Source organism: Lepus europaeus, chromosome 23 (assembly GCF_033115175.1).
Source record: "Lepus europaeus isolate LE1 chromosome 23, mLepTim1.pri, whole genome shotgun sequence".
NCBI classification, from domain to species: domain Eukaryota; kingdom Metazoa; phylum Chordata; class Mammalia; order Lagomorpha; family Leporidae; genus Lepus; species Lepus europaeus.
The window spans coordinates 17976300-18004113 of NC_084849.1; the positions used below are offsets into that span (position 1 = coordinate 17976300).

Consider the following 27814-nt stretch of genomic DNA (forward strand, 5'->3'; position numbering starts at 1 on the left):
GCCGCCACGTGGGCCACCTCCCCGCCAGGCTACTGAACTCTTCCTTGGCAGGTTCATCAGGGGCTTCATCCACCGCAACAAGCCCCTCTGCCCCGCCGACGAGGAGTTCGTCCTCCTCGTGCGCAAGAACTACATTCTGAACCTGCGGTACCACGTCCCCAAGACCGTCCTGGACAAGAGCTGGCTGAGGCCGCCCGGCATCTTGGACAACGTGAGGACTCAACTGGGAATCCGAGGCTGCACGGGGCCCAGCGTCCGCCTTTCTCTCTGCCGCCCCCTCAGCACAGCAGTGCGCGGCAAAGGCTCTGGCCCAGAGGTTAAGACGGCCGTGTCTGCTATCAGAGCGCCTGGGTTCCAGTCTAAGCTCCAGCTCCCTGCTACTGCAGACCCCCGGGGTGGTGGGGGTGGCTGGAGAAGTTGGGTCCTTGCCTCTCATGTGGGAGCCCTGAATTGAGTTCTGGCTCCCAGCTTGGCCTAGCCCGGCCCTGGCTATTGCAGACCTTGGAGGAGTGAATTAGTGGCTGGGAGCTCTATCGCTTAAATAATAATAAAAATTAAGAGATTTAGCTCGACAGGATTGGTGATATCACTATGTAGGCACCATAAAGCTGCGGAGGTCATTTAGAACACTTCTGAAAGACTGCCCTCGGGATGTACCCTTCCAGCTGGGTTAGAGACCCTGGCCTAGGACGGGTTTCTCACGACAGCCCCAGGTCTCTCCATCTTGAGGGCAAACAGTGGGGGCTACAAGCAGATTCTTGGGCTTCATCCTGGCCCTACTGAGCCAGAATCTCCAGGAAGCTCCTCAGAGCCAGCTCCGTGGATGTCTCCTAAACATACTCCAGTTTGAGGACCACTCGTTCCCCAAGAGCAACAAGAGCAAGACTGGAAGTCAGCTGCTTGCTCTGGCTCTAAAAGCTACAGTAGTGGTATACTTGAAATCCAATAGAATTCAACTGTATTCTTTTAAGATTGTATTTATTTGAGAGGTATAGTTACAGACAGAGACAAAGGTCTTCCATCTGCTGGTTCACTCCCCAAATGGCCACAACGGCCAGAGCTGAGTCATTCTGGAGCCAGGAGCTTCCTCAGGGTCTCCCACGCAGGTGCAGGGGCCCAAGCACTTGGGCCATCTTCTACTGCTTTCCCAAGCCATAGCACAGAGCTGGATTAGAAGTGGAGCAGCCAGGACTCGAACCGGCGCCCATATGGGATGCAGGCACAGCAGGTGGACCTTGAGCCCACTAAGCCACAGCGCTGGCCCTCACCTGTATTCTTAAAGCCTCTGGTTTGGCTGCCAAATCCCAAGACAGGGCGTTCAATGAGGCAGGTGCAAAACAAGTGTGTTCTCCACGCAGGTTTCCGCTCTGCTCAGGAAAATGTGCACGAGGAACCTGGTGCGGAAGTATTGCCACGGGATCACGGCCGAGTGGAAAGCGATGGTAGGGATGTGACGTTGGCAGGGTGACTCAGGGCCCGAGCGTGGACTTGGGAGTGTCAGGAGTCCTGGTCCACCCTTTCAGCCCCAGGCCCAGGGCTGTGCTAGCCCCATGCCTTGTCGATGAGTTGAGGATAAATGCACGTAGACCTTGGTGAGCGTTGGCTGTTGCTGCCATCAGCAACACTTGTTGCCATGGGAACACAACCCAGATGGCCCCTGTACCGCAAAAACACAGGACCCCTTCTGCTGCAGGTCTTTGCTGTAAAGGGCCAATGTTTCAGGCTCTGTGTCAGTCACAGAGCACAAAAGCAGCCGGCCACACTCAACGTCAATGGATGGCACGGCTGCGCGCCAATGTTTACAAAACAGACAGCAGGCTGCGTTGGGCCAACAGGCCAGTTTGCCGATCTCTGATCTGGAAGCGAGAACACTGCTCTCTGAGGGGCTGAAAACGACTCTGAGGAAGCAAGCAGGAGCACCCAGCCCCCACTGCTGGCTGTATGACGTTTAGGGCACTGCACTGACTCCCCTGCCCATTCCCTGGCTCCTGGAGTTAGGCAGCAGCGTGTGATACTGTGGGTCCCCAGCTCCCTAGCTCACGGACGGCGTTTGGTGCAGCCCTTAAGCTGCTCCTTAGGACACCCGCACCCAATTCCAGCTCCCTGCTGATGCAGCCCCTGGGAGGCAGCAAGCAGTGGTTCAAGTACGTGGGCCTCAGACTCCAACATGGGACAGCTGTGGTCTGGCCCAGCCTTGCTCACTGCAGCCATCCAGAGAGTGAACCGTGGGCTGGGGGAGCACTCTCTCTCTCTCAAATACAGAATGCGAGACTTTGCTCCTTGGGATCCTTGCTGTAAGGGGGTTCCACTTAGAGCAATTCCTGGCCGTTGCAGCCATTGGGTGAATCAGTAGACGAAAGATCTCTTGTCTCCATGCCTTTCAAGTCAATGTTAGAGCTCCCGTGGCTACGGGTTTTGTGCCTTTGTCTTCCTAGATGCAGCAGAAGGTGGTCACTAGTGAGATATTCCAGGGAAAGAAGGAAGGCTATGCAGAAAGTTTAACTCGGCCCTTTGCCAACAGTCGGATAGGTACGTGCTCTGATCCGTATGCCGCCCACCTTCCCAAGTCTGCCTTCAGAAGTGCCTGTTCCACAGCACTTCCCCATGGCTGTCTCCCCAGCTGGCCTCGGCACAGAGAGCAGTGGTTTGTCCACGGGGCTGGCTGGGGTTTAGCCGTGACTCATGATGCTCTGGTTCCTTCCCTAGAGGAAGGAGACATTAACCCCAAAGTGCTTCAAGTGATCAGCAACGAGAACCTCCAGGTAAGGGAGTGTGTGTGCGTCCCCAGCCTCAAACAGGATTCCCTGCTTGGGGGTGAGAACAGGTGTGTGTTCTCCGTGAAACGTGTCTTGGAAGCGCTGCTTAAATGCGGGGTGCAGAGCTCTCCCTGTGACACTCTGGGTATTAAGATTATAGACGACCTATGACCATTCCACACCTCCTGCTGCTCTTACTAGGGCCCTCGTCCATCACCCTAGAAGCTGAGTTAGCCATGAACTTGATCACAAAATAGCCCCGGATTAGTGAGGCACCGGGTGCTGACGCTGGCTTCCCAGTAGCAGGGAGACGCTGAGCCGGTCCCTGAAGCTCTCGGTGGCCATGGAAAACAAGGTCACCAAGAGGCTCAAAGAGGGGCACCAAGTGCTTTGGCTGCTGCCTGGCCTGGGGCGCTGGTGTGCTTTGGGGCCTCCCTCTCCCCTTGGCCCTGGAGGACAGAAGCCTGGGCGAGTGTGTGTCCCCCCCGCCAGGAGCAGACCCTGGAGGCGGGTGGCTGTGCCTTTGACTTCTTCAGGGGGCACCTCAGTCAGGCAGAGCTGGGCACACAGAAAGATCGAGTGTGCAGCCTCTCTGACCGCCAAAGCCGCCCGCCCGGGGTCTGAGCACAGAGAAACCCCATGGTGACGTCTCCTTGCAGTACGCCGTCCCGGTCACCAAGTATGACAGGAAAGGCTTCAGGGCGCGGCAGCGCCAACTCCTCCTGACGCAGAAGGCGGCTTACGTGGTGGAACTGGCCAAGGTCAAGCAGAAAATAAACTACGCGGCACTCAGAGGTAGGTCACGGCCCCAGCCAGCTCGGCGGCTGCTTAACCCGTCAGGAAGTGGCCTGCAGTGGCAGACCCGAGTGTAGGGGGTTCCTGCGCCCAGGGCTGCCCGTCTTCTAGCACAAGGATCAAAACCAGCCCCGCTGCCCCCAAGCATCCTGGCGGGACAGTCGCCCTCCGCACCGGCCTGTTTTTATCACCTCACGCCCACCGGCGGCCTGAGCTCTGGAGCCTGCCCTTGCTCCTCTCGGGCAGAGGTCAAGCTGGCCCCTAACTCGGGACCTGTCCTCAGGTATCTCCACCAGCAACTTGAATGATGGAATCTTCGTCATCCACGTCTCACCCGAGGACAGCAGGCACAAGGTAAGCAGCGGCCACCACGCGACCTCCACCTCTACGCGTTTTCCTCCTGAGCCTCAAGTGCTGACGGGCTGTGCGGTCTGCTCTCCACCCAGGGGGACGTCATCTTACAGTGTGAACACGTGTTTGAAGCCGTCACCAAGCTCGTCATGCTGGTTAAGAGGGAGAACCTCGTGAACGTCGTCCAAGGAAGGTAGGCGCCTTTGTCTTCATGTCAAGTTCATTCACAGGTCAAGGAAGTTGTGACCGTGAACTTCCTCCACCCACGTTGGCCACCAGGGGTGGGGCAGGTGCAGCCCCTGGGCCAGCCAGCGCAGGTGAGGGACACTGCTGGGCTCCGGCTGCCGACGGAACAGGAGTCTGAGCACACAGGGTGCCACACCCAGTCTGCTTATCGATTTGGAAAATCGAGATTTCTGAAATTTCTCCAGGGTATCAAAAATACCTGGCACACAGAATTTAATACTGTTTTTTAATTCTCTTCCCACTCTCTCAGGTTAGGCAGCTGGGAGCACAAGTGGCAGAGCTGGAGGGGAGGGCCCCTGTGGGTTCTCAGGCTCAGCCCTGACCACGGCGGGCCCCACCAGAGCCACAGCTTTTCTCTCCCCACTTCTGCTTCCTCTCCTGCTCCGTGATTGTGTCCAGCACACGGCTGCCTTTACAACATCACATGTGAACGTGGAGCTGTTTGTTTCCCCGGGGGAACACTTAATCCACTCTAAAGCAGGAGGAGGCACGGATGGCTCCTTGGACATCAGACTGGCCCTTGGAACACCTGCTGTACTACATTGATTGTAGAGAAACCACATCAGTTACCTGGCTATAGAAATGGGTTTCTTTTGATCAACTGTGATTCAATATACCAGTAATGTGTCCCTCTATTTCAAGTTTACAGTTTTATATTAGTCCTGGAAAAGAAGGCACAATAGTTTTCGACACTGGACCGGAAGAACAAATCTACAAAGATAAAAACGGACAGTTAACAGTGGTGAGTGGCTGGGCGTGGGGAGAGGCAGGCAGGGTGAGAATGCTCTCCCCTTCAGGGCTGTAGTGTGAGCCCATTCTCCCCTCCACTGCTGCTGTCGCAAAGGCGGGAGGAAACGGAGGGTAGAGGTGTGAGGCAACACTGAATGGAACGGTGCCCATGTGTGCTCAGGGAACCTCAACTTTAATGCTGAAGTCCAGATTTTCAGAGGCTGACCTCTGCCCTACTTGTGACAGTGGCTATCACACTGGTCCCCAGACACTGTGAGCTCTTTGGCTGGGCTGGGGCCTGGGCCGATGCCCAATCTTTGCAGTGTGCCTTGGATTCACACAGAGAACTGCTGTTTGAGGTGCTCTGCTGATAGACCATACACGTTTAAACATCAACGTAAACATAACTGCCCCCTCCAGGGACAGTCAGCCGAGGGGCTGTCCTTGGCCGTCGTCCACGGTCGCTCTGCCTCCCTGACAGGTGTCATCAGGGAGCCACTTTCTACACCTGCCTTGGCTCGTCTCTCTAATGCTAGGTGCCTCTGCCCCAGGTGTCGGTCCGAAGGAAGTCCTGATGGAGGATGGCACCTGACCCCTGTTGTCGCCGTGTCTGCTCCTCCTCGGGAATTTGATCCAGTTAGCTGTGTCTGCAAGGAAACCTTCCAGAAGCTGGAGGACAAGGATCGCGGCTGAAGAAAGTAGCGTGTTCACCGCAGCCTATACCCAGCCTCTCCGCGGCACTCTGCAAACACCTGCTTCCAGGAGCCGACTTTGACAGTCAAGGGGGAGTGGCTTTAACGTCCCAGACAGGCCCTGCCCTCAGCGGGCACTTCAACACATACAGACAGGCTGCCCCGGGCCCCATTCTGAAATGTCACATATGGGCTAATAAGTAAATGAGATTTCCATAAAGCTCCAGAATTTGAAGTTTGCTTTAAATGGATTTTGGTTAAGTGTCTTGGGTCCCAGGTGGTGAATGGAGTGAGTCTGTCCGTGCTAAGAGAAGTCCTCGCCCCCCAACCTCGAGCCTTCCCTGCAGTGTTCAGGCTTGAACAGGACAGCCCCGGCACCCCTCTCCGCCTCCCACCCCGAGCTGTTCCAGGCGGGGAGCAGGATGCAGGGCCCCGCCTCGCCCTCGGCACTCTCACCCCGACTTGGCGCTGCTAGGCATTGCTGAAAAGAGCCAGAGGACAGACTCGAACAGAAGCAGCACGTCGCTTTTATTTTACATACGTCCACGATGCTCGTACACAGACAGTGACTAGTGCAGGGACAGAGGGAAATGACACAAAGATGCGCTACGGTGACTTTGGTGGAGCCCGAAAGCCAGGAATCGGAAGACTTATTCCAAGCAAACGGAACTTGTGTAGATCAGATCAAAAGCTGTTTCTTTTTTTTTTTTTTTTTTCACTGGAAGCTATCACAATGCAATAAAAGCTTACTCTTTACCAAAATCTCAGACCAGTGTTTTACTTGGACGGCTCTTAAATAGGAACAGTAACTTCTGCTCTTAGTGCTGGCGTGAGAAGAATCGAATCCTTTTGCGGTACACTGGATTGCAGAACTTGGACCAGCCACCAGTGGCTGCTGTCGGCACCAGGCCAGATGCAGCTTCGCAGTATCGTTCACCATGGAATGTTTTACAAACCTGTTCACGTCCCAGGGAGGCCAGAGACAAAAACCGGAGACGTGAAGGTGGAGCGAGCTGCCCAAAATGTGAAGCCACAAGGAATAAAAGCCAAACAGATCAGATTGTCCACAAACTTACTCTCGATACAAACACTGAAAAACTAGAATGTACACAATGGCTTTTCTTTTCCTACACAAAACAGAACTGACATCCACTTTGACTTTCTACAAAAATTCAACCCAAACGGCAGGGCTGGTGTTCAGAACTTAAACAGTAGAAAATATTTACGAAACAGTTTTGTAAGCCCCCTTTCCTTAGCACTTAATAAAACCCAAATGGCCTTGTAGAAAAGTTTCTCCTGTAACAGGTTAAAAAGCAAATACCCCGTAAGTGATCTGCAGCTTCAGTCATGATTGCACGCTCTGCTGCTGGGTACAAAATAGAGGCGTCCAATTGTCACAGGGAGGGCAGCGCCAACAAAGTCCCCGCTGTAAGAACCGTTCCACACATCAACAGTTTGGGCCTTACAGGGTGTCAAAGGCTGCCCACGTTAATACCTTTGGTATAAATAGTCACAATTCCCTTGGGAAGCAGACAGAACCCATCCACGACCTGGCACACGCTCACACTCACATGGCCCTCTAACTGCTCTACCTCATCTAGTCTCAACCACCCATACCAGTCACGACGCGCTTCTGCTGCTCCGCACGCGCAGAGGAAGCTGGGAGGTAGGTCACTGAGAACATCCGTCCGACACGGCACCGTGCCAACACCGAGCTCCAGCGCAGGCTGCCGGTGCCCAGAGCACACATCCCACCCACAGTCACACACATCCCCTAAACAGACACAAACATGAACGCTAACCAGACCCAAAGGTATCTGCACACACCCTCTCAACCTGCTCCCTGGAGGCCACTCTATTCTGCACAAAACTCCAACACGAGAAGGGGCTCCCCGGGGGCAGGTGGTGTGAGTGGGGGTCCCCTTGGGGCAGTAAGCCCAGCGCAACAGGGAAGGAGCAGCCTTGGAGGAGCAGCAGTTTGGAGCTCCGCCTGGAATGGGTGGATTAACAGGAACGTGGCTGGAGGGAGCACGGAGCTGGGAAGGGAGTTTGGCCCTCACCGTCAGGGAGAGCTCAGCTCCGGGCCAGATGGGGCGGGACGAGGACGCGGCCCAGCCATCACCAGACCAGAGCCCAGTCACGGCAGTGAAAGGTTTGCTCCTTATACCAGGCTTTGCCCTCAGGACAGCAGTGTGGACGCACGAAGCTCCTGGGGTCCTATTCCCACTGCTGCCCGCTCCAGGCACACACACTGCAGGGCAGGCTTGTAGCGCAGCTCTGGGGCTTTGTGCTCGGTCACAACGCACAGGAGCCAGGCTGGGGGGGGGTCACAGGTCAGGAAGCGGGCGGCTCCCAGACACCTCTGCCTGGCATCGCCGGCTGCAGAACCTCTCAGAACCGTCGGACCGCAAGAACTCGGAGGCCAGAACACCCACAAATAAATACTGCAGACAACAGTTCTCACGGCAGGCAGGCAGGCACGCACACGCACTCGCACTCCTCCGAGAACTCAGAGGGCCTGGCCCAGAGTCCTGCTTCCTCACGGAAAATAGAGGCATTAGAAACGGGCTGTTCAACAATAAAGGTGCAGATGCCTGGGTTAAGACAGAATCAGGTCACCTGGTCGAGAAATAGCAAAATATCATCCGGTTTGTTACAAAAGTATCCGCAGACTCCAGGGGCAGGATCTGAGCGAGGCGGGGAGGGTGGGGAGGGTGGCGGGGTCCGCTTGCCTGCTCACTGGTGCAGGTGGGCCCGGTCGTCGGGGCGCTTGATGTGGATCCGTCGCACGCGCTCAATCCGCTCCCGCTCTCGCTCCTCATCCTCGTCCAAATGGTGGGAGCGCCCGGCGGCCCCGCCCGTGGCCTCCAGGAGAGCATTGTCAGGTCCCCGGCCGTCCTGGGCCTCATACAGCAAAATATTCAGGGTCTCCTCGTAAATTCTGGCCTCAGGGAACTCCACCTGTGTGCCACAGAATACACGGCAGGTCAGGCAGTGTAGGGCATACACACACACACACACACGTGCGCAAAATGGCAGGTGGACTGGGGAGGAGACCAGAATCTGAACAGCAGACCAGCGGCGAGTTTACTCTCCCATCTGCCCCCAGCACAGTCCCATCCGGGCTCAGCCACACCGTTAAGAACAGGCTCTCTCTGGAACCCGCCTGCTGACAGACACACCCACAGCCGGGCCCACATCACATGGTCTCGAAATCCCTCTGCTCCCTCTAAAAATTAAACTCTTCGTATTTTACAGCTTCATCAATAGGATGATTATTGTTTTAGAACCATGAGCAGAGGTAACCCTGGCATATACAAAAAAAATCAAACCCGGACCCAGTGGAGGTCTAGTTACAGGAGGAATTCACAGCCTAATAAACACAGCTCACAGGAGAAGAGACAACGATGTAGCTTGCCAATGTGCAGACAATCCCACTTCCCTGTGAACCGTGCCTTCTTTTTAAATTTTTCTTTCTTTGAAAAGCAGAGTGACAGAGGTAGACATCTGGTTCACTCCCCACACGCTGGTAACAGGGCTGGGCTAGGCAGGGGCCAGGACTCCATCCAGATCTCCCGTGTGGGTGGCAGGGAGCCAATCTCCCAGGGTGCGCATGAGCAGCAGGCCGGGCCGGGCAGAGGCAGGACCTGAACCCAGGCCCTCAGACACGGCGTGCAGGTGTCCTGAGCAGTGGCTTCACCACTGTGCCAGACGCCCAAAACCAGCCACCCTGCCACCGCCACTGCCACCCTGCCTTCCAAACTTGACAGCCAAGGAGAGACAGAGAACTCTCATCTGCTGGTTCACTCCTCAAATGCCCACGATGGCTGGAGCTAGGCCAGGACCTCAGTCCAGGTCTCTCGCATGGGAGGAAGGGGCCCACCTACTTGGGCCATCATCTGCTGCTTCCCAAGGCCGGCATGGCAGGAAGCTAGAGTGGGGACTCAAACCAGGCATTGCAATACACGACCAAGTGTCCTAACCACAGGCCTAACATCCCCTCCGCACCCCTACCCGCTTTGAGGAAAAGAACTCCAGTGTCGCTCCTTTCTCGACTACCTTCAGAACACCACGTGCATTTGAAGATGTGTTCTGAATGCCTGTGAATCAAACAGGCTGCCCAGCAACCCCCGTGTGGGCAGCGGAGAGGAGCAGACACAGACGGAGCAAGAGTGGCCAGGACTCGGGGGCCACTCCAGGCCGGTGACGCGTACACACATCGCAGTACTATTCTGTAGATGATTTAAATTTCCTGTAGTGAGTTTAACAAATAATAAAAGACTCTACTAACTTTCTCTTGTTTGCTTTTCGCTTGAGGCCAGCTCCGAAATCCTACAGAACTGGGTGCTTCCCAGAGCTGCAGGGACAACAGTCGCCCAAGCAGGTGACCAACACATGGTGCAGGGTGTCCAGAGGCGAGACAGTCTGCCCACGACCGACCTACTGCTTGCCACTGCTAACCAGGCCTCTCTCAGGACAGGCTGAGAAAGAAGTAACGTGTGCACAGCATGACTGCAGGCAGAGAGGCCCAGCTCGTTCCTGGGACGAGCAGCAGCTGATGGAGCCAGGCTGGCAGGACAACGCAGGTCAGAAGTCCTTCTGCCATCCGAGGGAGAAACACTGGCAGCAGGCTACACACGCGGACAAGACTAAGTCTGACTCCACATTCGCGGCGCAGGGACTGGGTACCACGACTGTCGACTCGCTAGCATCAGAATGCAAACGCCAGTCTGTGTCCCCAAGACCCCATCTGGACTTTTCCAGGGCTCAAAGACACCGTGTCTTAACAAGTGAGCCACCGCGGGGCAAGGGAAGCGTCTCACGAACCTCCCCTGCTGCGTTCGGCTCCCATGGAAAGAAGCTCTACAGCGCGCATTCCCGAGCAGCACTGAGCGCCGCCTGCCGAGGCCCTCACCTTGGTCTGTTTCTTCTCGGTGGCGTAGACGATGGAGGTGCAACAGACTTCAGCAATCTTGCGGCCCTGACCGTAGAAGGACCAGCAGCAGATTTCATCCCCAATGACGTCCTTTATGAAGAGGACCCGCCCGTTAAAGCGCAGAGACAGCTTATCAAACAGTTCGATGTTTTTCAACATGTTGTCATCAGAATTGCTGCAAGAGAGCATTTGACAGGGTGACAGCAAGCCCACGGTAACTGGGCCCTTCCACACACAAGGCCCTACAGGGTCCACGTGCTGCACAGCCCATTTCAATCTGACAATAACCCCATGTGCCGGACTCTGTAGCTCCCACTGCTCAAAGACGCAAAGCCGGGGTCAGAAGTCAGGTAAGTGAGGCCAGCTCTGGCCCCCTAAGCCTGTGCTCCTCACCAGCCGCCCCATAAAACCCGAGAGAAAACACGGAAGATGTGGTGCCTCCAGACACAGGGAGCGCGCCAGCTCTCCCCTTACCCCTCACCCTCCGCGCCCCCAGGAGTAGAGGGGCACTAGTAGAAACGTTGCCCCCCCCATCAGTTCTTAAATTCTCCCGAACCCTCAGATTCCTGATTAGCACCCCATGCTCCCAGATCCCCGCAGATATTGCTCCTGGGCAAGTTCAATGGCACAGCCACTTTGGGAGAGTCTGGCAGGCCCCCTAGACTACGCCCCGGGCTATCACGTGACCCGGCCGTGCTGCTGCTCAGCGTCTACCCAGGAGAACCGCAGCAAGTGTCCACAAGTAGCCTCGCACGTGAATGTTCACAGCGGCACACACACAACAGCCAGGGAAGGCATGGAGGCGACTCAAACGTCCACCAAACGATGAATGGATGAACAAAACAGATGGAATATCACTCTGCCGCAGAAAGCTATGTTATCAAGCTACAGCGCGGATCGATCTGGAAAACACTATGCTACGTGAAGGAAACCAGGCACAAAAGGCACATGGATTCCATTCACACGCCCAGGAAAAGCAAATCCGTGGAGACAGAAAGGGGACTAGTGGTTGCCCACAGCTGGAGGTAGGGGAGCGGCTGGGGCAAGTGGGGAGTGGTCGCTAATGGGTGCAGGCTTTCTTTGTGGGGCGGTGAAACCGTTCTAACTTTAGAGGGGGCTGAGGGCTGCACAGCTCTGCCTATACGACAAGCCCCTGGACTGTGCACTGGGCAAGGCGGGCTCTGCGGCGCGTGCGACTCTCGCTTTCTCCAGAGGCGGCCGCCTCGCTACAGGGAAGGAGCTGCCGGCTCGGGCTGGCAGGAGCGGGGGCCCTGCCCCGTGGGAGCAGACGTCTTTGCTGGCTGCTGCCTTACCTGGTATACGAGTATTTGTTGTTACTTCTGTTGTACAGCAACTTCACAGCTGGCTGTGGGTCATTTTGAAAAAGGAAGAAGAGAGTTACTTGACGTGCAGGTGCAGTGAGCCACTGGCTCCCCTCAAGGTCGGGGCCCTGCCACAGCGAGCAGCGAGGCAGCCATAGGCCAGCAGAGCTTGCCGGCCGGAGGGGAGACCGCATGACCCCACAGCAGGGGGCACACAGATGACCTGTCGCTTCCCATTCTTAACTTCGTCTCAGGCCTGGTGGGAGCCACAGCGAGTTCTATCTCACAGCTCATTCCGAAGCACGGCTGTCGCTTCCAAGAGCTAAAGAAACCCCACGAGGGCGCCTCCCACGTACCTTATTTGACGTCGCTATGAGCTTTTGCTCTTCCTTGGATGAGGTGATGACGGGAACCTTGCAGAAAGGCTCGTACGTGTCTTTGTTCTGCTGGAACAAAACACGCTTTCAGCCGAGGAAGCCTGCCCCGCGCCGAAGGCTCCAAGGCGGGCTCCGGCGAGGGCGCGTCTCACCACCCATGAGTTACAGCAGCGGAAGGCGAGCGCTGACTTGGCCAGAGCTGCTGTCTGGCTGGGGCTGTCATATGCTAGGGTGCTCAGAAGACGCTACCAACGAGGACACATTTTCCACAGCTCAAGGAGCCACTCGAAATGAAACACGGTCTAGTGAAAAGCTCCTACAACAGCACTGTAGTGACGACAGAGGAACGAGAAGGGGACACAGCCGGGAGAGACGGAACGGGAGAAGTGCGGTCAGCACACAAAAGGCCTGGGGCAGATGGCCAAAGAGCGCCCACCACGGAGATGGAGAAAGCAGAAGGCGGCGGCAGACAGGAAAGAACGTGGGGACCCTTCAGAGAACGGCCCTGAGGGCTGGGGGCCGAGGGCGAGGGAGCCGGGCCGGCGCAGAAGCCCCCGGACGCCTCCAGCTCCAGCCTCTTCCAGAAAGCTCCTCTGTCCAGCAGCAGTTTGCACACCAGAGGGCGGGGCTGAGCTGCCACGCAGAACATGTGGGATGCACCATCCATGCCACTACACGCTGGGCGCCCCAGTCCCCTCAGGCAGCAGGACAGGTCTGGTCCCACAGCAGACAAGAGGGGAAGATTTCCATCCAAAACAAGGTTCACAGAGTAACATTTGGGGTCCCCACTGAACGAGGCAGCCCCATCACCTGACAAGGAGACCTGGCCTCTGCTTTATCTCCCAGGGCATGATGGGAGGCAAGCCTCTCCAAAATGAGACCAACCAAATGCAGACGGAGTGAGGGGGGAAGGCAGCCAAGAAAGGGAGCAGAGAGAAGCTGCCAGAGGATCAGCGGGCAGCCGAGAGGAGTCGGGCAAGGCACCTTGGGAGGTGCGACTGCACGCTCCGTCCGGCACAGCGTCTATGGCACAGGAAAGCTCTCGGAAGTCAGGCACCTGAGAGCAAGAAGCAAGGACTCAACAGACGGGCAGGCCGAAGATAAAACTGAAAAAAAAAAAAAAAAATGTGAGAAAGTAGGAGAGAGGAAGTGGGAGGAGAGAGAAGTGGGCGGCCAGTTGTGCAGCTGTCACCCAGACTAACACTGAAACCAGACAGGGAGCCAGAGGGCAAGCTGCCAAGGCTCTGATGTGGCTCCGCAGACCAGAGACCGAGCCTCCTGTCTGAGGATCTGGGGCTGAATCAGCCATATGCTTAGAAACCCAAACAAGACAACGAGGCAGTCGCGAGCTCCGTGACCTGAAAGCTACACGGGAAACAGAGTAACAGCCTGGGCTCTGTGGCTCGGTCCCCAGGGCTTACACGGCTCAGAACAGTGGGAACTGTGATACGCTATGCTGGAGAGCAGCATGGGCATGTGCCCACAGTGTGGCGGGCTCTGGGCTGTGAGCCTAAATTCTAGCCTTCTATAGTGACTCAGGCAGATAAAAGATGAAAACCAAAAAGGCGAAAAATAACAGCATAAGCAGGTTATGTGGAAAGGAGAAAGCAGCAAACAGAAAAAAAGTGCCAAAAGAATGGAGAGACAGCCCTAGGGGCGAGGGTGGGCGGGCGGCAAGGTGTGCTGGTGTTTTTGGTAACGACCTTGCAGTACTGCAAAGTGATGGCCGTGCACTGCTTTAATACATGCTAGACATGAAACAATGACAAAGCAAACGTGCAGCCTTCCGGCAGATCCCCAGTGAGGTCAGCGGCTCCGGGGTGGAGGGTGTGTGGCAGCAGCAGGACTGCTCTGGTCTCAGGCTAGTCACAGACACGTGGCACCAGGAAGGCCCAGAGCGTCAGGTGCACAGATCACACTCTGTAACAGCCCACAGCCACTCTCCCCATTCTCACCTCTGTTAGAACTCTGCTGGCCGTGTCCAGCAGCAGGTGGGGGTCTGTGGGATTTTACTGTCATTAGACCACCCCGACAGTCCTGCCCCAGTCCAGCTGAGGCGGGGACTCTGAAAGAGACCATGCTGGACTATCAACAATGACTCAACTTGGAATAAGTCCCCAAGCGGGGTCTAGAAAAGTGGCCACGCCCAGGTGAGCTCCCAACACCACAGGGAACTCTCACGACAGCTCGGCGGGACTCTGCCAAGGGAGGGCAGGAAGGCAGCATGCTCCGCGCCTGGCCACTCTCGGGAAGTCGGGGTGACGCCTACTTGCAGGGCCGCCTGGCACTCCTCCAGCAGCCCCTGGACCAGGTAGTACTTGGCCTCTGCCAGCAGTTCCTCCATCTCCCGGCGGCTCTCAGGCAAGGGAACCGCCCCATCACGAAGGTAGTTGAGTATGGTACCAAAGTGCTTCCCACAGCGGTCAATGAGGATCCAGCCTGCAGAGAGGGGAGAGGAGGGGAGCGCTGAGCACAGCTGCGTGGCCACCTGGTGCCCCCATCTCCCGGGGAAGGTCGCGGCCCCGGCTGCCTACCTACGGCCCAGGGCCGATCAGGCTCTGCCAGGCAGCGCTGCCACAGCCTCGGGGCCCTGACACAACCGCAACCCCAGACAACTCAGGTCTGAGGCTCGCGGATGCCAGGGACCCCAGGCCTAAGAGGATGATCCTGAAGTACCCCCAAAACCACAGGGCAGCCCAAGAGGAGCCTGGGGTGCAGTCCTGGGTAACACGGGTCCAGACGAGGACTTCCCAATGATGGGCGTGGCTTCTGGGGTAGAAACACCCCTCCCCCTTTCCACAACACTGTGTTCAGCCACTCAAATCACAGGGCCATTTCCCAAGGAGCACAGCCTTACCCCCCCAGACTCCGGAAGGTGACCCCTACACACTCCCAGCACCAGCACAGGAAGTCCTCTCCGTAACTTCCTGCAACAAGACAGACTGGCAGGGTCAGCTACTGGACATAAAATGACAAATGGGCCGGCGCCGTGGCTCAACAGGCTAATCCTCCGCCTTGCGGCGCCGGCACACCGGGTTCTAGTCCCGGTCGGGGCACCGATCCTGTCCCGGTTGCCCCTCTTCCAGGCCAGCTCTCTGCTGTGGCCAGGGAGTGCAGTGGAGGATGGCCCAAGTGTTTGGGCTCTGCACCCCATGGGAGACCAGGATAAGCACCTGGCTCCTGCCATCGGAACAGCGCGGTGCGCCGGCCGCAGCGCGCCACCGCGGCGGCCATTAGAGGGTGAACCAACGGCAAAGGAAGACCTTTCTCTCTGTCTCTCTCTCTCTCTCACTGTCCACTCTGCCTGTCAAAAAAAAAAAAAAAAAAAAGACAAATGGGATGGGCCCTGCCTCAAACAGCTCGGTCACCACGGAGAGGGGGACTATGCTTTTAGCAGACATGGGAAAACGGCTCGGGCACAATGAGCACCTCCTGGGTGGGCCTGGGAGCTGCCCTCCCGCTTCTCAGTATGCTTCCGGGTGCATCACGGGGCTGCACCTGCACCAAGAGCCCGAGCAGTCTCAGAATCCCTCCCTGGAAATGAGAGTCCCCGGGCAGCACTTGGAGAAGACAGAACCGGGGCCTGGGAAGAGGCAGGGAAGGAGCAGAGACCAGCGGCCCCTCGAGAGAAGGCAAAGCACTAACAAGAGGCCAGGTAGCCGCCGTGTCCCCCCTTCCCACCCAGCCCGCTGGCCCCCTCGACACAGTAGAAGCCACCAGCAGGCAGGGCCATCGGGAGGCTCACGCAGACACCCCTAACCTGTCGCCATCTCTGCTCCTGATCGGCTCCACAAGCCCCCACCCCCACCCCTGAGCACTCTGCACACCCCTGGGCCCTGGGTCAGCGGCAGAGACAACCCAAGTCCAGCAGCAAATGCCTTGTTCGTCTGCCCCCGAGCCAGCCCTTCCACGCGCCCTCAAGTCTGAGGCACTGCTCGGGATTCTCTGTAGCAGTCACCAGTGAGTCTGACACTGGCTGTGTCTCCGCCCCCAGAGCCTTGCACTTTGTCCTCCCACAATGCAGCAGCTTCCTGAGGATTGCACGAAGGACCACCCCCCCCGGGGGGGGGGGGGAGGGCAAACACAAGCAAAGGTGGGGTTGGGATCAGATCCTGGTTTCCAGGAAGGAAGAGGCCCCCACAGGCACAGTGAATCCCACCGCCCTGCCAGCGGCGGCCACAGGCTCTCCCACCCGCAACACCCGCACTCAGCACCTTCCCCAATGCAGATGCTCGGGGCCAGCGAGTGGCGTACTGAGTGCGGGAGGGCCTCAGCTCCGGCCAGGAGAAGCTGGCGTCCCACTCCCAGAGGGGGTCACTTCTTCCTGCGCCAGATCAGTGGCCAGGCAGGAACATGGCTCCAGGGCTGCCTGAGCTCTGATGTTCCAAGTAGTGCCAGAAACCCCGATTTCTCTGTGAATTTCTCGGTTTTTTAAAGATGGTAAATTAGGGGTTGGCACTATGGCATAGTGGGTAAAGCTGTCGCCTGCCGTGCGGGCATCCCATATGAGCACTTGTTTGAGTCCCGGCTGTTCCACTTCCGATCCAGCTCTCTGCCATGGCCTGGGAAAGTAGCAGAAGATGGCCTAAATCCTTGGTCCCCTGCACCTGCATGGGAGATGTGGAAAAAGCTCCTGGCTTCTGATTTCAGATCAGCTCAGCTCTGGCTGTTGCGGCCATTTGGGAAGTGAACCAGCGGGTGAAAGACTTCTCTCTCTCTGCCTCTCTGTAACTCTGCCTTTCAAATAAAACAAATAAATCTTTAAAAAAAAAAAGAGAGAGAGAGAGAGAGAGAGAGAGAGAGAGGCTTGATGACATTCCAGAGCGGGGAGGGCAGGGCTACACCATGAAGAACAAGCAAGGACCTCACAGCCAATCTCCTTTCCCTGGAGTTAAGACCTACAGCAGCAGCTTGGCGGGGGCCATGTGGTGCGGCAGGTAAGGCGCGTCCCCATCAGAGTGCCTGGCTTGGAGTCCTTGCCACACGTGTGGAAGCAGTGGGTCCTCACACACGCAGAAGACCCGGATTGTGCTGCAAGCTCCTGGCTCTGGCCTGGCCCAGCCCTGGCTGTTGCAGGAGTAAACCACAGGACAAGATTTATCTCTCACTGCTTTTTCAAATAAATAAAAGTTTTTAAGTAACTTTTTAAAAGTAGACATTCAGGCTTTAAGGAAATGGCAACCAACGCAACTCAGCTCCTGGGGGAAGACAACGTCTGTGCTCTGCCTTTGACACGTGGACAGTTCAGCCGCTCAGAACGAGCCAGGCCCCTGAAATCCGTTTTCCCAGGGCCGGGCCAGTTTCCAGAAGTGAACAGGCGGATCGTGACGCGGGCGCCTGCTCAAGAATGCCGTCAGGAAATGCTTGTGGCCAAGGAATCATACTTTGGACAAATAAGGGCAAAGGAGCCCGGCGCGCTCTCCATGAGGTTTCAATTAGCATTCTGGTCTGAGATAGCTGGGCTGCTCTCCGAGCAGGACTCCGGCCCTGTGAAAGCTCAAATGTCGAGCGCCGGCAAAGCAGGAGCAAGTGAAGCAGCTCCTTGCTTGGGGGGTGTGATTCTTGCAGCCTCGGAGGGTGGGGGCGAGTCCCAAAGGCCATCCTGTCGGGCAGGCCAGAAGCTGGGACGCTGTGGACCGGGCCCCAGGATGCCTCCCGGATGGCAGGGAGTGAAGACCATGGGCCCACGCAGGGTGATACTGCGCTTCACTTCACTTCTGCCCAGCGGTCCTCTAAGGATGGTATCTCATCAGGGCGGCACGGGAACAGGAGCAAGCACACAAGCACATAGTACAACGCGAGGTTTACCGGCAGCACTCAATCAGCTACGGGTTGTTTTCATTTTTTTAAAGGCACAGTGAAAGAGAAAGATGGAAGGAGAGAGACAAAAATATTTTTTTTTCTTTTTTTTTTTTTCTTTTTTGACAGATAGAGTTAGACAGTGAGAGACAGACACAGAGAGAAAGGTCTTCCTTCCGTTGGTTCATCCCCCAAATGGCTGTTACGGCCAGAGCTACGCCGATCCGAAGCCAGGAGCCAGGTGCTTCTTCCAGGTCTCCCATGCGGGTGCAGGGGCCCAAGCACTTGGGCCATCCTCCACTGCCTTTCCAGGTCACAGTAGAGAGCTGGACTGGAAGAGGGACAACCGGGAATAGAACCTGGCACCCATATGGGATTCTGGCCCCGCAGGCAGAGGATTAACCAAGTGAGCCATGGTGCCGGCCCCCACAAATCTTCCATCTGCTGCTTCACTCACTCCCCAAATGGTCACAACAGTCAGAGCTGTGCCAGGCCAAAGCCAGGAGCCAGGAACTCCATCCTGGTCTCCTACATGGGTGGCAGGGAGACGAGCACTGTGCCATCATCAGCCGCCTTCCCTGGCACCTGGGCAGGAAGCTGGGTCAGACGCGGAGCAGCTGGGACTTGAACCGGATGCCAGTATTGTAAGCTGCTGCTCTACCACGCCAGATCCAGCTATAGGTCTCTGACAGTGAGTGCGTCACCTGACTCATCACTACTGCTGGAGGACACCACACCGGCAGCATGCAGAAGTGGCAAGTTCCAGCCCCAGCAGGGCCTGCATGGTGCTCAGGGCACCGACTGCTCTGGGGGTCGGGGACTGGGCCGATAGGCTCACTCCTCCCACTCCACTCTCCGGGGATGCCTGACCTTCCCCTTTCCTTCCCCACCTCTCCCAGGAGCCTTGATTTCCCCTCGCCATACTACGGCATTTATACACTGTTCTTTTGCGCTCCCAAACCTGTCTGGTCATGAAAGGCACACAAGGTCCTTGCTGCAGACTCAGAGTCCAGGAAGCGGCCTCATCCCCGGGTCCGATTCTCTAGTGCAGGGTCTCTAACCTCAGCGGGTCTGGCATCTTGGACCAGGTGACTCTTTGCTACAGGGGCTGCCCTGGGCATTATAGGGCATTTCTGGTCTCTGTTCACTCAATGTCTCTGTTCACTCCCATTCCAGCCAAGTTGTCACAACCAAAAACGTCTGTAAACATTACCAAATGATGGGGGGGGGGGGGGGGAGGACTGCAAAAAACCACCCTGGCTGAGCACCACTGACAATGTAAACTAGCAATGTTCAAATGCTGAGGTGGCAAAAGGCACTATTTAAAACTGAGGCCCGGGGGGGGGGGGGGGGGGGGGAGGTGGCAGGGAACAGCGTGGTGGCACAGCAGATAAAGTTTGTGATGTCAGTATCCCATCTGGGTGCTGGCTTGAGTCCCAGTTGCTTCACTTCTGACCCAGCTCCCTGCTACTGGGCATGGGAAAGCAGTGGAAGGTGGGCCAAGTCCTTGGGCCATTGCACCCACGTGGGAGACCCAGAAGAAGCTCCTGGCCCCTAGCTTTGGACAGGCACAGCTCTGGCTGTTGCAGCCATTTGAGAAGTGAACCAGTAGATGGAAGATCTCTGTCCATCCCCTCAACCCCCATAACTTTCCCTTTCAAATAAATAAATAAATCTAAAAAAAAAAATAAAGAGATGCGACGTGGCAGGCAACGTGACGCTGCTGCTTGGGGTGCCTGCACCCCACGGCAGAGCGCTTCCGATCCAGCTTCCTGCTGGTATGCACCCTGGGAGGCAGCAGATGATGTGTCTCAAGAACACGGGTCCCTGCCATCCACACGGCTCCAGACTTCAGCCTGGAGCTACCGGGGACATCTGTGAAGTGAACCAGCAGATGGAAGATCAGCCACTCTGCCTTTCAAATACATAAAAATAAAAACAAACTTGAAAAAAACGGCCGAGACAAGTCAGACTGGGAGAGAGTACCTACAATATAGAACCACAAAGAACTAGCATCCTGAGCTTACACTCTGAAGCAACAAGGAAAGGAGAGTGTGTAAACAAGAACATTTAATCAGGCTGTTGCGGCCATTTGGGGAGTGAACCAGTGGATGGACGATATCTCTGTGCCTTTCAAGTGAATAAACAACCTTTTAAAAATTGGGTTTAAATATGTATTTGCAAGGCAGAACAAGAGAGAGAGAATCTTCCATCTGCTGGTTCACTCCCCAAATTCCTGCAGGTCAGGGATGGGCCAGGCTGAAGCCAGGAGCCCAGAGGTCAGTCCAGGTTTTCCATATGGGAGGCTATTGGAGCCATCACCTGCCACCTGCCGCCTCCCGCAGTGCACGTGAGGATGCTGGGTCAGAGGGGAGAAGCCAGGACTCAAACCAGTGACTCCGATGGGGGACGCGGCATCCTAAGTGCCAACTTAACTGATGGCCAGAGGCTTGCCCCTTCAAGAGACGTTTAAGTGACCAATAAACAGAAGACGCCCATGGGCAGGACATGGCTGGAGCCAGGGAGTCCCGGGTTCAGGAGCTTCAGCTTCTCTAGCCCCACACCACACTTCACTGTCAACAGTCTCCACCTGCAAATCGTCGAGGAGGAAGCGCGGCAACACAGACAGCACCAGGTGCTGAGCTCTTCCCAGTGAGATGAGGAGAGGGCGCCCAAGTGACGACACAGCCGGGGCCTGGGTGTCACAGATGCTGGGTGTACCCGGCAGCACCGGGCGAGGGTCATCCCTCAGTGCACATGCAGAACATGGCAGTGCCACTGGCACCACTTGCACACCGTGTCCAGTTAGGGGATGGCGCATGAGGCCTCCTGGGATAAAGACTTCCGGTGGGCTTTCAAAGCTTCTCAGCTGCTTCTCCTGAGGACTCCCCAGAGTCCTGGCTGCTCCACTTCCAATCCAGCTCTCTGCTGTGGCCTGGAAGAGCAGCGGAGGATGGTCCAAGTGCCTGGGCCTCTGCACCCACATGGAAGACCCAGAAGAAGCCCCTGGCTCCTGGCATCAGACTGGCTCAGCCCTGGCCATTGCAGCCATTTGGGAGTGAACCAGTGGATAGAAGACCTTCCTCTCTGTAGCTTTACCTCTCAAATAAATAAATAAAAAATCTTAACACAAACACTGCGCACAAAGGCTGGCACCGTGGTGAAGATGGCCCAGCCCACATGGGAGACTCGATGAAGCTCCTGGTTTCAGCCTGGCCCAGCCCCAGCGATGTGACCATCTGCGAATGAACCAGTGGATGGGAGATCTCTCTCCTTCTCTGTCTCTCCCTAACGCTTTCAAATAAAATAAATCTTAAAAAAAAAAAAAAAAAAACAAAAAAAAAAAACAAAACCTCATCCTGGCAAGGCGAGAGCCTGAGAACAGAAAACCGGTCAGGAAACAGGGAAGGCAGGGTCAAGCCAGGCTGTGGGCAGGCCCAGGGCTTAGGAATTCTCAGGCCGACAGAAGGACAGGCCATTTTTAAGCCTCCGGGGACATGTCCATTAAGCCAGTCAGGTGAGGCTGCAACCCCTGCCAGGCGCTCACAGACTGCTCCAGGAGGGCAGAGGCAGTTCGAGTAGGACCACCTTACAACCGTTTCACGGGGGCAGCAGGTTAAAGCCGCGGCCTGCAACGCCAGCATCCCATAAGGGCACTGGTTCATGTCCCGGCTTCTCCTCTTCCAATCCAGCTCTCTGCTGTGGCCTGGGAAAGCAGTAGATGGCCCAGGTCCTTGGGCCCCTGTACCCACGTGGGAGACCCAGAAGAAGCTCCTGGCTTCCGATCAGCTCAGCTCTGGCCGTTGCAGTCATTTGGGGAGTGGGCCAGCAAATGGAAGACCTCTCTCTCTCTCCAGCTCTACCTCTCTCTGTAACTCTGACTTTCAAATAAATTACAAAAAAAAAAAATCTTAAAAAAAAAAAGTTTAACTGCCGACACAACCTTCCAAAAGGAAAACACATTTGCACTTGTGCACACACGTCGAATGTGTCCTAACTGACGACAGCCCCAGGGCGCATCTTCCCAGGCGAGCACGAGATGTCACGAGTGAAGCAGGTGGTCAGGATCAGCTGACAGCACCTGGGGAGCTGGGGCAAACCCGGGTCTGGAGTTTTTGTCTGGAGGAAGGTGCAGAGGAAGCACTTGGGCTTCTCCAAGGTCTGCGTTTCATTGCTGTCACAGAACCATCAGAGAACAGGGAGACCGGGAAGGGAGCGACCAGGGCAGTGGATCCAGCCTCCACCTCACAGAGGAGCAAGCTGAGGCCTGCAGGGGGCAGGTGACCTCTCCGAGTCACACGGCCAATCAACACTGGAGCTGAGACTGCGGGGGCCCCCGGCCAGGTGACCGCTGCCGGTCTTCAGGTCTGGGCTTGAATATTGCCTCCTCAGAGAAGCCCTCCTTGACCACACCCACAGTCTAGACCAGGTCTACGCCTTACACCCAAGGTTCCTGCTCACCTCAGAAACAGAGCACACGTGGAAACTTGTACCTGAAGCAGGTGAAGCCCTCAGCAGCGGGCCTGCCGCAGGGCCTAGCTGCGCCGAGAGGCAGATGTGTGTGTAGGGGGAGGCGGCGCTTACCTTCACTGTCGGTGAGCACCTCCATGCGCCCACTGAACATGGCCTTCAGCATGGTGTCCTGCTTGGTCAGCGTCTGCATGGTGGTGTAGTAGAGGGCCCCACCCACGTTCAGCTTCACATACTTGGAGCTGGGGCTTGTGCCCTTGAAGGAAGTGGTGCGGGTGGCAGCCGCTGGCACCGCTGAGCTCACCACACTTTCTCCTGACATCTCTTCCTGCCAGTGGAGAAGACACAGGTCATGACGTGGGCTGGGTTTACTCCTTACCGTTGGAAGGTTGACTCTGAGCTCACAGCGCGTTCTGCTTCATATAGACACACACACACAGACACACACACACTGCCCTTAGCGCTTGCTCCCAACGCTGAGCACTCTGGAGAGCTAATAGCAAAGTCTGGGTTTCTGGCTTCCAAAGTCAGAGGCCAACTGGGCAGGGGGGCAACAACGGTGGAAGCTGGGAACTGGCTCCCCCCCGGAGAGTGGCAGGTGCCCACCCAGACTCCCACACCAGCTCTTGTATCACAGGGGCTTCCTGCCCATCCACACCCATAGACGTTCTCCCACTGCAGGCCCACGCACTGCCCAGGCCTCTGTGCTTTCTGACTGCCACGCACCACTCAACAGCTAGAAGCGCCATCTTTCAGCTGAATTACCAAATACACTTTTAGGAAATTGTGGGATTCCAACTCCCACTCCCCGTACTGCCCGGGGACAGAAGGACTCTCTCAGGCTCCTGCAGACAAATTCTTGCAAGATGAGAGCCTCCCGCCCTACTGCCATCCACAACAGCCTCCCTGGTAGCAAGGCCGTAAGAAACGGACACAGACGCACAGCAGCCCAGACAACACTGCCTGCACCAGTAGGTGAGATCCAGAGAAGGCGGCCCAGAGGGCCTCACTCTGTCCTGAGCCTGGGGCACAGCGCTGAGAAAGGGTGGAGCAGCCCTGCCAGCTGAGAGTCAGCCCGGTCCTCATACGAGTCCTTGGCGCTCCCAGACAAGGCCAAGTGGTGACGGTGCCGCGGCAGGACAAAAACAAGGCCATTCCACAATCACGTCCGCACAGACAAGAACCCACACATCGCCCAGAACGCAAAACCGCCTAACGTCTCCCTGTCCTGGCTAACTCAGGTCGCTCGCTGCTGCTGCTTCCCCAACCGGAGTCTGGCCTGGGGCCATTCTCCCCCTACTCAGAGCAGGAATCCATGCTACCGGGACAGGTTGCAGAATCAGCCCTGCCTCCTGGCAGCCCCACTGCCGGGGCCTCTTCCTGAGCCGGCCCACAGGGCTCCCTCCAGCCTGGAGTCCACCTCCGTGAACACAGGTGTGTCCCTGGTGGGTCTGGCTGCAGGGCTCCGACAGCACAGAACCTGCCTGATGCTGAGGCCCGGCGTTGAGTCCTCTGTGACTTCCACAAGGCTGTGCACTGTGTCTATTCACGGATGAGATGCAAATGCCAGCTTTCCCCCAGAACAGGGGCTAGGGAGGCAACCTGCACTCCCAGAGGCCAGGCTCCCCAGCTGTTCTGGTCCTGGCCAACCCGTGACTCCACCCCACCCATCACCCCCAAACCCCCACCCGGCCCAAGCTGGAGCATGGCTCACCTGGGGTCTCTGTGGCCCGTGTCAGGCATAAAAGGAAAGAGGTCAAGAGGAAGCCGTTCCCCTCCCTCCTGGCTTCGTCCCCAGGGAGCCTCCCCTTGGGGGAGTTCCCCAAGCACTCCCTCAGAAACGCCATCCCAGCAGGGCACCAGCAGGCTCTGAGACCTGGCGGGGACAACAGGGCTTCCAGTTGCATGGTTTGTTTGGTTTCTGGTTTTGAGGGGCGTGGGGAGGGGACAGTAAGGAAATCTGCCTGGAAATGAAAACGCTTTGATGTTTTAGTGCCCTGCGCCGAAGACGGACGTCAGCTGGCATTCGGGAAGGTGCGTGCCTGAGGCAGACCAAGCTTTCCAGGTACACGTTGCCTTCTGTACCGTTACCAAGCTATTTGGCATACGGCGCCGGTCTGATGGGACTGGGTCAGCACCCACAGCTGCACAGCCCCCACCCCAGTGGAGACCCAGAGAGCCCCTCCGTGGCCCTCCACCACATCTGGCTTTTAAAATGCAAACAACGCTGGAGGCCGGCTGAGGTTATTGCCATTCTGAGGACCAGACACCACCACCCAGGGAAGGCGGTCACCTCCCAAAGACCGGAGGGGAGTCGGCGCTGAGCGAGGCAAGGATGTGGTTAAGTCCCCCTTGTGCTTTACCAAGCTGCGTGGAGCCAGGACACCCAAGTTGAGAAAGGAGAGCCCCATCTCCCTGCCTTAAGACGTGCAAAGAGTTCTGAAAAGACTGCAGGCAGCGTGTGGCTAAGGGCTCGGGTTTCGGAGTCAAGCCTGGGTCTGTGTTTGAGGCCCTGGTTCCGGCACTTAAGAGCTACAGGAGCTTAAGCGACACATCTGAAGCAGTCCCCTCCCCAAGTCACGCCACCTTCACAGGCCCGCTGGGAGGGGTGGCACAGACAGAACCCGGCTCAGACCCTCGTGCTGAACAAACGCTCCAGCAGGAAACACTCCACTTCTGAGCACGCTCTCCTCTGTGCACAGTTTCCAGCTCGAACGAGGCCGGGTTACTGAGCGCTAACAGAACCTGTCCTGATCCAGCTGGAGACTCCAGGCTCGGTATCACCTAACCTCGCCTCTCTGGAGCCTGCTCACTCGAGGTCAGCCGAGGCAGCGTAAGGAGAGGAGCCCCGGCTGGGACCACGTCCCTGCGAACCGGGGACACAAAGCAGCGGACAGTGAGCCTCTCGGAGTAAACCTCCCTGGGGAGTGCCGCCCCAGACGCCCGCCTGGGATCTGCTATTTCACTTGTTCCAAAGGTTGAAATTATCAGTGACTGTGGAGAGGTGCTGCAGGGGAAAGCAAAACTGGTTCCGGGGAAGGGGGAGAGAGGGAGCGAGAATGAACACACAGCTGAGGAACTGGCTAGACTCCATCCACTCAGAAAGACGGACGGCAAGTGAAGGCGCCTGTCCTTCCCAGCTCCTCCCCGTGGGGCTGCTGAGTGTAACAGTGGCTCCCTGTTGGCTGCACATCGGGGTCAGCTGCTGCCTCGGTCTCACCCTTGAAAATGCCGGTCTAATTGGTCCGGGGTGTGGCCCAACGTCTACAGCTTCCCCAGGTGTCTAATACACAGCCAAGATTACAACCCACTGTTCCGGAGAGCCCTGTTCCTCCTCATTCAGCTACAACACCAGGGTCTTGGGGAAGCACCCCGGCCTCCTGTTCTGCTGGCCCAGTGAATTCCTGAAAAACCAAAGCCCCTGGTTCAGAGTTCAGGGCCACAGGCAGGAAGCAACCGCAGGCACACCTGAAGAATCAGGGTTCAGCAGAAGGGGGGGCCTTGACTCGAGAGGAGACTCAGGCGAGTGCGGCCTGCAACAAGGCACCAAATCCCCACAGATCCGAGTGTGAGTGTGAGAGTGTGTGTGTGTTTGTGTGTGTGTGTGTGTGCGCGCACGCACACACATCCAAGTCGAGAGGCAGGCAGGCAGGGACTACCATCAGTTCCACTACTTCCTGCATGAACCTCTAAGCAGCGATGTCATCGAAGCCCCAGTCTCGAAACTTGCAAAATGGAACTTTTACAGCTGCAATCATCAAAGCTACCCTCAGGGAACGAGCGCTGCACGAGTCCTCAGTGGGACTTCCCCTCTGCCCCCAAGCTTTGAGACCGGTGGTCTCCAGTCCTGGCTGCGCTCGCCGTCCCCAGTGTTCTGCAGGGGGCTCAGTCCCCACACTGCAAAGGCTCCTCGGGTGGTTCTGACGTTGCTACCCAGGCTCGGCGCCACTGAGCTAAGGTGGTCAGCGGGCTGCATCTCTGAGTCCCCAGGGGAGCTGTGGCAGACCTCGGGGGGATTTCTCATGGGGTGCAGGCTCGAGGACACCACACTGAGCCTAGGTACAACACTTCCCCCAAACTAAAGGCACTGCCACAACTCCGAAAACCCGCCGCTCCATCCCAACCGTACGGAATCCAATCAGCTACACAACTGGCCCCGCCTGGCATCCCAAAGTGGGTACTTGGAGGAGCTCCCCGAGCAGCATCCTCTTCTGGCGTGTGGCACACAGATGCTTAGCATCAAGCCCGCTTGTTGGAGGCGGAAAGAAAGCATCAGGGTTCTCAGGGCCCTCTGGCCCCGACCGCCCTAATCAGGGACCCACGAACCTCCTGCGGGGCGCCCGCGCACTTGAAGCAAACCCACAGGTGACCACACTTTGAGGCCCACTGGCAGACCACCCCGCAGGCAGTCCTCCTTCTACACAAAGTGGAGATCGAAGTCAGGCTCAGAGAGCGTCCAACAAGGAAACAAGCCGGAGGGGCTGGGCTGCTCGGTGCGCAACCCCAGCGAGCAGACAGCTGAGAGGCAGCAGGTGCGACGCCCCGCGCTCCCGAGGCGTGGCCACCTGCGGCCTCAGCGGAAGTGACTGCACGGGCACCCTGACCGCAGGCCCCTGGCATCCCTCCCCTGAACGCACACCCCAGCCTGCCGGCTCCCACTTGTGTCCGTCCTCCACGCCACTCGCCCTGCGCTCGGCCACACCTGGGTCGCCCTCACGCCCACGAGACCCAGGGATCCCAGACGCTGCGCCCCAACTTGGCTCTCTTCACCCTCTCAAAACCTACCCGTTCGGCCTCACGACACCCCTGCCCCCGCCCCCATCCTCAGTTCTCCGCCCCAAATGTCTTCGTTCATTGACATCTCTTTGTTCGCAGCGTCACCGGTTCCCGTCTCCACCCAAGCACTGCAGACCCGGAGACCCCCTCCCCACTCACACACTCACTCCTCAAACCCAAGTGTTTTTCTCCCGGTTCCTAAAAAGCCGCGGACACCCCAAGCGCCAGCCAAAGCCCTTCCCCCACCCCGGCCTCGCCCCCCTCCAGCCCCCCAGATATGGCGACGCCCCCCACCCCACCCCCTCCCCTCGGTCCCTGCGCCCTCTACTCTGCCGCTCCCCGGCTCCCGCGGCCGCCCGGAGCCCCCCGGCCGCGGGCACCGCCCTCCTCACCATGAAAAGCCGGAGGACGCCGGAGTCTCCACACCCGGACTGAGAGAGGCAGGAAACACCCAGCTCACGCGAGCCAGGGGCGGAGGCGGGGCCTGGGCGGGGACTTCCGCTCCCTGCACGCCACTTCCGCCGGGCCGAGAGCACCGTCTTAAAGCATCCGTCCGAGCCTCAGA

The 27814-nt window shown here is 57.3% G+C and overlaps 2 protein-coding genes across 3 annotated transcripts in view; one reads left to right on the forward strand and one right to left on the reverse strand.

The window, feature by feature from the left end:
* MYO1H (myosin IH) overlaps positions 1-5452 on the forward strand; it is a 44300-nt gene extending 38848 nt beyond the window's left edge. Inside the window, exons 23-31 of the mRNA XM_062182773.1 lie at positions 52-211; positions 1359-1442; positions 2436-2529; positions 2707-2762; positions 3416-3551; positions 3835-3905; positions 3998-4095; positions 4791-4890; positions 5429-5452. Of these exons, the coding sequence (XP_062038757.1) occupies positions 52-211; positions 1359-1442; positions 2436-2529; positions 2707-2762; positions 3416-3551; positions 3835-3905; positions 3998-4095; positions 4791-4890; positions 5429-5452 (823 nt within the window). The remainder of the gene's footprint in view (positions 1-51; positions 212-1358; positions 1443-2435; positions 2530-2706; positions 2763-3415; positions 3552-3834; positions 3906-3997; positions 4096-4790; positions 4891-5428) is intronic.
* A 628-nt stretch (positions 5453-6080) lies between these two features.
* KCTD10 (potassium channel tetramerization domain containing 10) lies at positions 6081-27725 on the reverse strand. Of its 2 annotated transcripts, none has more exons than XM_062182775.1 (7): positions 27642-27725; positions 22588-22801; positions 14474-14643; positions 12184-12270; positions 11819-11871; positions 10485-10680; positions 6081-8530 (listed from the first exon to the last, which is right to left on the reverse strand). In XM_062182775.1, the coding sequence occupies exons 1-7, from the start codon at positions 27642-27644 to the stop codon at positions 8306-8308; spliced, it is 948 nt and encodes a 315-aa protein (XP_062038759.1). In that variant the 5' UTR covers positions 27645-27725; the 3' UTR covers positions 6081-8305. The 2 variants fall into 2 exon arrangements, with proteins under 2 accessions (XP_062038759.1, XP_062038758.1); XM_062182774.1 differs by having other exon boundaries at positions 12184-12273.
* Between the last annotated feature and the right edge of the window lie 89 nt (positions 27726-27814).

Coding starts and splice junctions, on each gene's coding strand:
- KCTD10 (XM_062182774.1), bottom strand. Junction 12,274..14,473: donor AGTGCCAGGCGGCCCTGCAA/GTAGGCGTCACC, acceptor GTTTTGTTCCAG/CAGAACAAAGACACGTACGA. Junction 11,872..12,183: donor TCATAGCGACGTCAAATAAG/GTACGTGGGAGG, acceptor AATGACCCACAG/CCAGCTGTGAAGTTGCTGTA.